Here is a 13,232-nt window from a genome sequence, read left to right as displayed (position 1 = left end):
AGGAGTTGTGCACACTTTCCAGTATGAGACTTTGCCCGGTATACAGGGTGTAAACTGTGTGTTCTCACCAGTCTAGGAGTGCACATCAGTACGCACAGAGTGAACTCTGTGCCAAAACTGGTAGGTATGGTGGAGGGTATAAGTGTGTGTATGGATATGCACATTTAAAAGTGCCACATGTACAAGAGTGAGCCGGGCATACCCACCAGAATGGGGGTTTTAAAACTGTGTCCAGCACAGAAGATGCGGGCTGATCAGCCAAACCAGTCTAGGGGTGCACATTGCCCAGTATGTGGGTTGTGAGTGTGCCCATAAGTACAGGCCAGTGAAACTCTGCTCAACTTGTAGAGCCTCTACTGTGAGAATTTACCAAACAACTGTCATTGGTAATTGACAATTACAAATTGGCCAGGGTGACTTAGTGGGTGCTGTAACAGGCTGCGACCCCCCCATTCAAGGTTGATTCTCACCTTGAATCTGCTGCTTCCAAGATAGGTGTTGACTTCCCTAAATGGGATAAATGAGTTTGAAAACCAACTACAGAGGGATCGCACTCCTCAGCCTCCCTGGAAAAGTCTATTCGGGGGTTCTGGAGAGGAGGATCAGTCAGATAGTTGAACCTCGGATTCAGGAGGAACAGTGTGGTTTTCGTCCTGGTCGAGGAACAGTGGACCAGCTCTACACCCTTAGTAGAGTCCTGGAGGGTGCATGGGAGTTCGCCCAACCAGTCTACATGTGTTTTGTGGACTTAGAAAAGGCATTCGACCGTGTCCCTCGGGGAATCCTATGGGGGATGCTCCGAGAGTATGGGGTACCGGACCCCCTGATAAGAGCTGTTCGGTCCCTGTACGATTGGTGCCAGAGCTTGGTCCGCATTGCCGGCAGTAAGTCGAACCCGTTTCCAGTGAGAGTTGGACTCCGCCAGGGCTGCCCTTTGTCACCGATTCTGTTCATAACTTTTATGGACAGAATTTCTAGGTGCAGCCAGGGCATTGAGGGGGTCTTGTTTGGTGGACTCAGGATTGGGTCACTGCTTTTTGCAGATGATGTTGTCCTGTTTGCTTCATCAGGCCGTGATCTTCAGCTCTCTCTGGATCGGTTCACAGCTGAGTGTGAAGCGGCTGGGATGGGAATCAGCACCTCCAAATCCGAGACCATGGTCCTCAGCCGGAAAAGGGTGGAGTGCCCTCTCAGGGTTGGGAGCGAGATCCTGCCTCAAGTGGAGGAGTTCAAGTATCTCGGGGTCTTGTTCATGAGTAAGGGAAGAATGGAGCGTGAGATCGACAGGCGGATCGGTGTGGCGTCCGCAGTGATGCAGGCTCTGCATTGGTCTGTCGTGGTGAAAAAGGAGCTGAGCCATAAGGCAAAGCTCTCAATTTACCAGTCGATCTATGTTCCTACCCTCACCTATGGTCATGAGCTATGGGTAGTTACCGAAAGAACGAGATCGCGAATACAAGCGGCTGAAATGAGTTTCCTCCGCAGGGTGTCTGGGCTCTCCCTTAAAGACAGGGTGAGAAGCTCAGAGTAGAGCCGCTGCTCCTCCGCATCGAGAGGAGTCAGATGAGGTGGCTCGGGCATCTGATCAGGATGCCTCCTGGATGCCTCCCTGGTGAGGTGTTTTGGGCACGTCTAACCGGGAGGAGGCCCCGGGGAAGACCCAGGACATGCTGGAGGGACTATGTCTCCTGGCTGGCCTGGGAACGCCTAGGGATTCTCCCGGAAGAGCTAGAAGAAGTGGCCGGGGAGAGGGAAGTCTGGGCATCTCTGCTCAAGCTGCTACCCCCGCGACCCAACCTCGGATAAGCGGAAGAGGATGGATGGATGGAGTTTGAAAATCAATTAATGACAGGAATTTATGACATATACATAGCATATTTTAAGTACCCATTGGGTTTATGGCTGTGGATCTTCGGCCCTTATGCATATGGTGTGCAGTGGGTTATTGTCCAGTGGATGGGGTGTGGGCAGAGCACCCACAATGAGTGTACAGAGTGTGCCGTTATGGTTTTTATCCTCATAAAAAATGTGTTCTGTCCCCTTCTTTTCTGTCAAGATGAAAGGCATTTCTCTGCATTTCAGAATAGCAGCTAGAGGGCACTAATCCCGGCCCAGAACAACTGTTGAGTATGTGAGTGGTGTGGAGTGGAGTGACTGTGCTGCCTGCTGTCCACACTCTTCTTGTTCATTCCCACTGCCCTGGAGTGTCACTCCTAACTCTCCAGATGTCTTTATTCCTTCTGAATAATTGACACAATTGTGCCACACAGACGACAGTTCACTGCCCACTCTCTGTTGGTTCTGTCCATTTTTCCTACACCGTTCTTGCATTTGAAAGCCTCAGTTCTCCATGTAACAGCTTGCTGTCATAAACATTGTGTTAGCTGCCACCGGGGAATGCTGTAGCCACTCTTTCTCACATTACAATTATAAATGTTGTGCCCACAGCCGGCGTGCCCTAAACATTCAATCAGAAAGGATGAATCTGCCCTAGGGATTGTCATAACCATATATCAGCCAATGGGGCTTCACCTGCACTTCTTTCCTTTAATTACTCTCATTTTCCCACAGCGTGCACGTGCGGAGGACTGACAAAGTGGGCACTGAAGCCGCATTCCACCCCATAGAGGAGTACATGATTCACGTAGAGGAACACTTTCAGCTGCTGGCACGCAGGATGCACGTTGATAAGAAGCGCGTCTATCTGGCCACAGACGATCCCAATCTGCTGCAGGAGGCCAAAAACAAGTAAGTATGGTCTTTGACAAGGGTGCTGGCAATCTTCACCATCCAGGGGACACTTGAAGAATACAAACGGAGGAGGAGAATAATAAGCTGGCTGGAGTGCACAATCCCGATGTGATTTTGGTCAGCAAAGGCAGGGTGTAGGCTGCAGACGCCTCAAGACCTTGCACAGGCAGTTGCTTGCTTTCATCCTGTCCTGTCTGAAAGCCTGTGGTTCTTCTGTTGGATGATCGAAAAAGGAGACTTGGGGTCCTGCCCTGTGTTGTAGCAAAATTATGGAAGAAAGATCAAAAAGGTCAATCATGTGTTCTGCCAGTGAGGTAGACATTATTTTATATGGACAAGGAGAAAGATTAGTCAGGACCTGCAGGGTTTGTATACCAAAGTCTGTATGAAAGCAATCAAAAACTATTTTACTCTGTTTGAAAGTAAGTGCCGAAGTACTCGGAGCACACGGCTTGCTCTTTGAGTTAGAATGAGGTTGGCACCCCTTTTGTGTGCCATAAAGTGCAATTCAAGGAGGCTGGTGTCAGAAAAGACACCTGACTTTAAAAATGTCTGCTCCAGTACTGCGCTGGCTGTGCAGGATAGCAGCAGTTTGGAGAGAGAAATGGGGATTTGAGTTCAATAGCCACTACTAACTTTCCTAACCTGCTGCCATGTCAAAGAAAATAAAATCTGAGAGAGAAGACACTTTAAAGACAGCCTTGAGGCAGAGCATATGGATGGGATGAACACAGAGGTACCCTTGTGTCTTGTGGTGGGTGGAGTTTGTGGATAAGCAACTTGAGCATGGGAAAGGCGCTATATAAATAAAATCTATTATTACGGTCTGCAGTGGATATATAAAGCATTATTTTTGTCCTCCATAAAACTGAGTTTAACCAACTTGTGGATGGAGGAGGTGGGATGTATACAGCTGCACTGCCATGCCCTCCTCACAGTATGTGTAGCTTTTTTTGAATTTTCTCTGCCATTCTCCTGGTACAGCAAGACATTCACTCCACACGTGCATTCATGTGTCCACGTTTCTTCTGAGCTACCCTCTACTGGTATAGTTACTGGTATAGTAAGTGATGGGTGCAATGCAGGAAACTAATGCTTGTAATGGTGTGTAGGAGAAATAGCAAGCACACAGATACACTAGAAAGGAAGACTCCTCATGATGAGCTGATGTTCCTTCCAAGGTTGGTTTCTGCCTTGTGTCCAGTGCTGCTAGGATGACCTCTATCTCCTTGCATTACTGCAGTGAGCTCGTAAAACAGATACTTACACAGGTGCTGGGCGTCTGCTCATTCAAATAACTTTGAAATCATCACAGGACATGTGCTAGCAGTGGGGCTCGGCCCCCAACAGTGGGTGTTGGCTCCCTCGTGCCCAGATGAATTGCTGTTGTTATCACCACAAGCACTAAGTACACAGAAAACCACCAATGAATCAGAAGTGGACTGGATTAACTGGTGTGCTCTGTTGTAGGTATCAAGATTATGAGTTCATCAGCGACAACTCCATCTCCTGGTCAGCCAACCTGCACAACCGCTACACAGAGAACTCCCTGCGAGGTGTCATCCTGGATATCCACTTCCTGTCCCAGACAGACTTCCTGGTCTGCACCTTCTCGTCTCAGGTACTGAGTCTTTATTCATATAAACATTGCTCAGGGGCTTGTGTGCAGAGTTTCCTAATGCGCTCTTGTTGATGGCCATCCATTCTCATTCTCTGTAGTATCTTGATTGTCCGTACTTCTTTATCACTTTGGACATTCTGTACGCTGTTTCCATCCAGCTGCACTTTTGTGGTGGTGCTGTATGTCAAAGGTGCTATATGACAGAACAACCAAGTACCTTGAGTTGTGGGAACAGATGTCTGTCTCTGACTCCTACGATTGACAGGCAGTTGTATACTGTATGTACCTCCTCAAATCTGCTTTATGAGATCACAGTTTGTGTAACAACTTGAAATGTCTGGAAACATGAAAATACTACAACCTTGTGGGTAGAAGACTTGCTACTTTAAGTATTGAAGGATTATTCAGTTTGTGTTACTCATTGTGACCGGCTTTATTATGGTGTCCTCTGGGAAGGGTGCTGTATAAAAGTAAAATTGATTGGTTGGTTGGTTGATTGATTGATTGTGCCTATTACCCCACTAGATGTGCTACAAGCCTACCAAATTTTAGATGCCTAAAGTGAACGCATACTCCTCTACCGTATATACACGTCTCTTTGTTCTTCAGTGATGAGCTCCTTGGCTCGTCATTTCATCTGCTGATGGAAGCCACTCTTCTCTAACACTGAAGCATGGAAGCTCAAAAGGACTTTGGATCTTTAAGAAAGCCTAACCAGGTTATGGGCATTTGTGCTTTTATTGCCTTAGCACTTCCGCCTTGGCAAAGCTCTGTTTCTTCTAATCTATTGACTAAGGGCCACTGTACTTTAATTGGTATATTTCTTCCGTCGTGTTCCTGAATTTATTTAATTTATCCCTTCTCGAGTTTGTGCTGGTGCAAGTAACAAGGCACTATAGGGGCAGGGACAGAGCACAGCAATGCTCTAGGAAACCAGGAAAGCTACTTTGCCAATGCAAAAGGAATGGCGCCAGCTCTTAGATGTGCACCCTGAGCATTAGGCAAGGATACCTATATAGGAGTGAAGGGGTGATGACTTCTCCCGGCCAATATAGGGCAGAACTGTGTTGAGAAGAACAACATTTAATTGTACAGCCGAGAGAATGGATAGGAGACTGTGACGGCCTGGGTTGGCTGCAGCTCTCCTTGAACCCGGGAACATCGATTGTCCTGAACCGAGATGAGCCAGGCAACAAGGTCTTATAACAGCAACAAAGGAGAGAGCAATAGTGTTTTCATTTTCAATAAGGTTGGGCAAGTTAACATGTTATTATCACAGTTAATGCATTAATTAATTAACGGCGACAATTATTTTATCGTGCATTAATGCAGTTTTTTTTTATTATTATTATTATTATTTTGAAAGCCTCAGTCTCGCTAGTGATTGATAGAGATCAGTGATCTTGTTACAGCGCTTTTCGATACGCTTTTGCTGGAAGGAAAGTTAGCTTTGTTGATTTGACCTCGATTCCCTGCGTGTGCATGAGTAGCAAAGAGCAAACGGCTTCTAAAATGGCATATCGACAGATACCAAAGCAAATGCTCAAATTTAAAATTTTTTCATTATTATCTTTGATATGTCGGACTCCGATTTTGATGCAAGTGATCTGGAGATGTAGATCGAAAACAAAAGTGATGTATCCACATCAACTGATCGGTCCCCACCTGATCGTGGTGCCGAACACGTTCGTGAAGCTGATGCACCGATGGCAACGTTCGCCTGGGAGGACAGACACTTAAGATGACAGGGGGTACAAACCACATTGCGTCTCACTGCAACTGCAAAGACAGCCAGCCCACCGTGCATTCCTGCCAGCCATCGAGCAAACAGGCACTGACAGGAGGCACAACAGGCAGCAACAGACGTTTTATGTTGATTTATGTGTGAAACCATTGCTTTGTGCGCTTTTCAGAAAACTGAGTTTTTTGGAAAAAATATTAGCCCTCAAAGAGTTGCTACTGAACATACGACTGTTTATGCTGCTCCCTGATGAAAGAAAATGTTTCTGCTGGTAATCTGTTCATATAAAAAAAGAAAACAGATTTAGAAACGTTAACTTGCTGTTGTTCAGAAGGTGCCTGTTATAATGTTGTGATCGTGGCTCTGGACTCTGAGAGTAACTTGTTTTTCCATAATAAACTAGATAAAGAGTTAATGCCCTGGCAGTGGCAAATACCTTTGGTTTTATATTTGATTTGATTACATTAATGTTTAAGTTGAGATTTATAAGAAATATTTTAACTGCTACTATGTAAAGGGAATACTGCTGTTACAAAGCACCATGGATGGATGGATGGATGGATGGATGGATGGATGGATGGATGGATGGATGGATAGATAGATAGATAGATAGATAGATAGATAGATAGATAGATAGATAGATAGATAGATAGATAGATAGATAGATAGATAGATAGATAGATAGATAGATAGATAGATAGATACTTTATTAATCCTAAGGGGAAATTCACATACATTTTTATTATTTATTTAAAGTCTTTGCAAACCAAATACACGCAATACACTACTTTTAAGTTCATTATTGAATTTTGCACATAACAACGTGATTGTTATGATTGTCTGCAATTAACTGCGATTAAATTAGTGCCCAGCACTAATTTTCAAGTCCAAACAAAGTGCCGTCCATCAATATATACAGTAAACAGTCCATAAAAATCAGTGCTTGAAGTGGAGAGTAAAACCAGCAATAAATCAAGTTCATAAAATGCATGACTAAAACCGTGCAGACCTCGGATTTCCTTTTCATTCAACTCCTGTCTCCCCAGCTCACCCCACTGGGCCTTTTCAGTTGCCGGTGTCCCTTTCTGTGGCCCTCCTCGTTCCAACAGCCTCCTTTCAGTGTATTCCGGAACACTCTGAGCCAGACACCCACATCCCGCTGCCACCATCAGCATCTGCTGGACCTCCTCAGCCAATATGGGATCCCTAGGAATCTACTCTTGAGCACAACTGAGGGGTAGGGAATGATCCACCCCAGGAGTGCTCCACACCTGCTCCTCCACAGGGTCACTGACTGCCTGCCTCCTGACCACTGCGCTGACATTCCAAATTCGACTTTTCTTCTTTCTTTCTTTCTCTTCTGCTTTTAGTTTGGTTCTCCCAACTCTCTGCACAGGCTGCTTTTGAACCCTTGGGTGCACAGATGCCTTGGTTACAACCCCCAGAGAGCTAATGAGAAAACTGGCTGGTCCATTCACATCTATACAAGAATGCAGACATGCCAATTCCCTCAGTAGCAGCCTGGCACTGCTCCACCATGACACCACGTGCACCTACGCCAACCCATTTCTATCTATTTAAAACTTGCATTGCCACGCACTGCAGAAATGTCTGCAATGCAGGGATACCAGGAGCCATTGAAAGGAAGCTCTTACTAGTGCTGTCCCTGAACACAGAAGAAGTTCTAGGGCTTAACTGGAAGAGATCTCAGGAGGAGATTCAAAGTCATTCTAACCCCAGGACTTAACTGTTATGATCAGCAGTTTTGTATTCATTTTTTGTGGACTTAGGTAAAACGTTCATCATTGTAGTGGTTTTGGAACCCAAGGACTGGTTGTGAAAATACATTTATTTCTTCCAACAAGACATTCTGAGAAAGTTCAAAATTTAAAGCATTATTCACTAGCATCATCTTGGTTAGTGTATGGGCCACCATCATTTCGTGGGCCCCGTTTCTAAGACGCATTTTTTGTTGCTGGGAACATGTCTTCGGAGATCGTGACATCCAGTGTCATTAATTTTGCAGATTTAAAGTTTGGTACATGCAGTCGTATTCTTGTCCAAGTATGCGGATTATTCCTGTGTTTGTGTGGGATTGTTTTAGTGATAATTTACTGCCTTTAGTTTAGTTAGCGATTTTAACTTGACGCTTGATTGGTTTGACTTTTGGTCTTCATTCTGGCATGTTCCCTGTCTGCTTCATCTCCTTCTCCTTATCCTTAAAAGCTTTATTGTCTCATTGTAGGTCACTACATGAACTGAACGTGACGCGGTGAGTTCAGGAAATACAAAAGTGCAGGAGGTGGGATGAAGAGGGACCAGAAATCAAAGGTTGACAGAGGGAGTGGTACTTTGGTGGGTAACTGGGCAGCCCATTCCAAGATGCTTGTTGTGCGTACTAATAAAACGTATTGGATTATTCATTCCAACAGAAGGTGTATACAGCCAGCGCTATTTGTTAATAAAGAAAAAAATGATAAGAAGTTAAAAAGGAATGATAGAGGAAGTACGAATCCAATTGACTGTCACACAGAGGGAAGTCGCTGACTGCAGGAGTCTCAAACTTGAGTCCTGGGAGGCCAGTGTGTCCTCTTTATGTTCTTTATTTACATGATATATTCTTTCTCTCATTAATCAGAGCAAATCACCAGCCATGTTTAACGGGCTCGATTGAGATTAGTGCTCTTCTATCATTTCTTATAATTTCCTTTATTTTTTCTTTAAATTATTCTTTGTTAATGTTAGTTTGTCTGTGCCCTCAACTATATGCGATTCTTAAAGTGCTAATGCTTGTAATGCACTATCTGTCAAAATGAATACATCTCTCTATTATAAAAAAAAATCCTGTGGGAGGGAATGACTAGGAGATGATACTTGATCTTCACGTTAAGATCACAGAAGACAAATAAAAGGCCCGCGACACGAAAGAGAATGGCCACGGAGCGTCTCACAGGGATATAGAACATGAGATTCTTGCAAGACACGCCCTACTTACAAGCAATATCAGAGCACAGCCAGCAAAAAAGTCAGTAGTGTAAAGGCACGCAGCACACACAGATCAGATAAAGCATGTAAAGGACAATACGTTATAAATGAAACGTCGACGACTAAAAGATCACATTAGCGCAAACAAAAGGAAATTAATCATCAGGGCCAGGTGTAATTGAAAAAATAGCAGGACAAGGCGAGGTCAGAAATAAAAGGCAAAGAGCAGAAAACAAAGTCTTTTCGCCTTTGCATCATTCAATGCACAAAACTTAGATTTACACAATAATGGACCATACGCTATGAGAATCTGTGGTCGCGCAACAGTTAAAGCAACGACAAGTTTAATTTCAAAGAAAGCACAATTCGGTCAGGTGTATATTCATGATCACGGAGAAGCGATCACAACGTGAACAGCAGAGACACGAAGTACCAAAAAGGACAGTGGCTGTACAGGCTTTAAATGATCGACGGGCAGCGCAACAGCAGCTGCCCCTTCACAACGCAAGCAGCGTTATATGTCCTGCAAGAAAGAGATTTAACCACGCCCGGGGCCGGAAATAAAGGACAATTATTGCTTTTACAACGTCACGCAAGACAAGGCAGTGAGCCATCATTTAAAACAAGTCCACAGACACCTAACCAAGCAGTTGTTGGATTGCTTTTGGCAGACATGCATCATGTGCTCCCAGCTCTTAAAACAACAACATGCGACAAGCAAAACAGGCAGCTCGCCAGCAGCAGAAAGACAGCAGATGATCCGACGGCATATCCTTAGCGTGCGTTCAGCCGCCCCCCCCCCCTTCACAACGCGAGCACCGTTATACGTCTTACGAGAAAGAGATGTAACCACGCACAGGGCCGGAAATAAAGGACAAGTATTTTTTTTAACAAAAGTTTTTAAAGTAAAAGTGAAAATAATGCATATGTAACAATTCCTATGAAAATAACAATCTCTTTTAATTGTATATCCGGTAAACTAAAGACAGGGGTGGGCAAGTGAAGTGAGCAGGGGGCGGAGTCCCCTAGTGCATTATAAAATACTAGACATTAAGCCCGTTACAATAACAGGCGCTAGAACAGTAGTCCATAAATATTAGTACGAACAGTCTATATTAAATGGCAAGGGACCTTTTACCTCATTACATTTTTTCCGTTAAATGCCTGTAATTTTCTCTGACAGTAATACTGGCTTTGCTGTCCGTAATATGCATTTAATTTTCTGTCACAACAGCGGGCAATCAGCAGATTCTCCCCAGCAACTGATATAATGTGCGCGAAAATAAATCTACTTTTACTTTAAACTTTACCGGGCCAAGCTTCTTAATCACAAATCTGACATCCTCAGAGTGAACACTTGCACAACAATAGGGAAGCTGGTCTCCGCATCTCAGTACCCGATTGGATTTTTCGTGTTTTCTGTTTTAGGTCTTACCTCATTTACCGAAATCCGATTGGATCTGCCGCGCGATATTTTATAGGTCCCGCCCTCTCTGTCTTGTGTGACACGTCAGGTGGCCTTTGAAGCAGCACACCGGGCCCTGCACATGCGCACTTCTCCAGAAGACACACACACACGGACACTGGACGCACACGGGTTTTATTAAAGAGGATATTCTTCTAGATGGTGCAACTCAATTGTTTTGGATTTCTCAATAAGCCCACTAACAGGACAGTGTCTTTATACCCTTGAGAGTTGTGCCAGAAATGTTGTTGCTACAATTAAGGGCACATACTCTTCAGTCATAACTTGGAAGTACATTTTCCAGTTAAATCAGTTTTCAGAGTTCTGGAATGCTTGTGCAACATGGGCACAATTACATTGGTTCTTCCTGGTCTGACATATTGTGTTGGTTGATTTTGTGGTGTTTGTTGCATGTGTATTTTATTTTAGCATAAAGTCTGACTTTACCTGAAACGGTTGCATGTCACTGTGGTTATTCTGTCGAGAGAAGGTAAATGTCAACTATATACGAATAAGGGGTCAGGATATGAAATGAACTTGAGTGAACGACTCAAAGTCCGTTACGGGGAACACAATTAGCCAAGATGTTTAAGCCAAAACCTTAAACCAGACCACAGCCAGAATAAGAATAGCAGAAGATCCAAAGCCAGGAACAATAAATATCACAGAAAGCACACTAGAAGCTTGGACTGAATCCGTAATCTTGGATACAATGTGCAGCGTGCTGCCAATTTAACTTGCACAATTGGAGTAATGAGCTGTGACTTCCAGCAGTCTGCTAGCAGCTGACATCCATGTCCTGGTGACACAAAGACAAAAATCTCGATGCTTTTGGACAACAAAAATTAGACAGGAAGTAATTTTGATTACATGAAGACAAAACTGCAGCAAAAACTAAATGCTAGAAATGATTTCTTCAATCCTACAAAATCGCAGAATGAATATAAAATAGGCCAAAAAGAGAAAAACAGAATAAATCCAATAGCAATAGTGGCAAGCTGCTTAACAATCTACCGGAAATTGCCTAGGCCAGCGTAAAAGCAGAAGGGTGAGTATGTTGCACAAGCAGTTTAGATATGATTCTTGTAACGATATGCGTCTCCACGAGTTCTGCTGCATTGCTCTGTTCTTATCTAGCCTAACTTTTCGCCCTTTTCCTTGCAGGTGTGCCGTGTCGCCTACGAGATCATGCAGACTCTGCACCCGGATGCATCCTCCTATTTTCATTCCCTAGATGACATTTACTACTTTGGGGTCAGAATGCTCACAACCAGATTGCCATTTATCCACACAGCCACGGACGGCGGAAGAAAATCCCTCTGGAGCCGGGGGACTTGGTAGGCGTGGCAGGTAACCATTGGGATGGCTATTCCAAAGGGATTAATAGGGAAAATGGGCCGGACAGGACTGTACCCATCCTACAAAGTCAAGGAGAAGATAGAAACTGTGAAATACCCAACATACCCAGAGGCAGACAAACTTTTGCAGCAGTAGTGGCATATGTCCATGTTTTGACCTGTTGGCTGCCTCGATGTAGTGGGAGCTCGTCCCGCCTAAGGTGGGCTGCACAAAGCAAAAGACTACAAAGAGCTTTGCTATTAGACACTGACCAGACTGACCAACCCTTTGCAACTTACATAAAAAAAAAGAAAGCTTTGGACAAAGAGATTGTGGAGTGGGTTGCAGGAGGCCGCCAATGTTCACATTTTTGTTTCTTTTTAATACAAAGCCTCCTCTCCTCTTTGCTCGGCAAATGAGCCGAACCGACGTGCTGCCCTTTCAGCGTCAGTGTCAATTTTTATTATTCTCTTAACTCCTTTGTTAATTTAATTCCTCGTCCCCCCATCCATATCCATGTTGTGCTTTTAATGAGTGACCTGGGTGTTTTTATTTGTTGTGTGTGCGGATGTGTGTGTGCGCGTGTGTGTGCGTGTGTGTGTGTGTGTGTATATACAGACAAGGTGCCTAAAACAATACGGTAGCTCGTTTGTTTTCCATAATTACAGTTTGTATTTGTTTCCTGAAAGAAACTGGTTAACAAGATTTCACACAGCCCCTCAAATGCAGATTATAGTAGACATGACTGCTCTCAAATTTTAATAGTAATTTTATGTTTTTATTTAAGGAGATGTCGAAACTTGAAAAAAAAAATCTATATATGGAAACTGTCATGGCACTTTTTTTTCTAGGTCAGAAACCGACTTTCATAAATTCAATTTATGGGCATTGTCTTTGATAATGAGAAAATCAAATAAATCCAAGTGAATCATGTTCTGTGTGTGTGTCATGTTCAGCCAGCACTAACTGGAAAGAAACAGAAGGGAGTAGTCGTGCACTGTGAGCAGATACCATACAAAACGTGTAAATCAGATTGACGTGGCTTCGAGGACCCCTGTAGTGATGCAGAAATGGTGACAGCACTGTATAGTAATGGGACTGGGCCGGGGAAAAGTTGACAGAAGAGGGGCATTCTTGGTTTAGATGTGAGGGTGCCCTGCAGTATTGTAAGAGAAATCAGTGGAAGGTGAGTAGTGGGAAAGGAAAGTGGAAGGGGCCATGATGATACCAATCGACGTAGTGGAGTACATACTAATACGAAGAAAGGGGGAACAGAATGGATGACGATATCAGGGAAAGTTGTAGTGATGGAGATGTTGATACCAACGAAA

At 44.1% G+C, this 13,232-nt stretch overlaps 1 protein-coding gene across 1 annotated transcript in view; it reads left to right on the top strand.

Moving 5' to 3' along the window:
* LOC114666349 (alpha-(1,6)-fucosyltransferase-like) overlaps window positions 1-12,834 on the top strand; it is a 362,150-nt gene extending 349,316 nt beyond the window's left edge. The window contains 5 exon segments of the mRNA XM_028821169.2: window positions 2,572-2,748; window positions 4,222-4,372; window positions 11,728-11,812; window positions 11,815-11,951; window positions 11,953-12,834. Of these exon segments, the coding sequence (XP_028677002.2) occupies window positions 2,572-2,748; window positions 4,222-4,372; window positions 11,728-11,812; window positions 11,815-11,951; window positions 11,953-12,057 (655 nt within the window). The 3' untranslated portion in view covers window positions 12,058-12,834.
* The last annotated feature ends 398 nt before the right edge of the window (window positions 12,835-13,232 follow it).

The sequence above is a fragment of the Erpetoichthys calabaricus genome, chromosome 16 (assembly GCF_900747795.2).
Source record: "Erpetoichthys calabaricus chromosome 16, fErpCal1.3, whole genome shotgun sequence".
Classification (NCBI taxonomy): Eukaryota; Metazoa; Chordata; class Cladistia; order Polypteriformes; family Polypteridae; genus Erpetoichthys; species Erpetoichthys calabaricus.
This window is presented reverse-complemented; position numbering and strand designations above follow the sequence as displayed.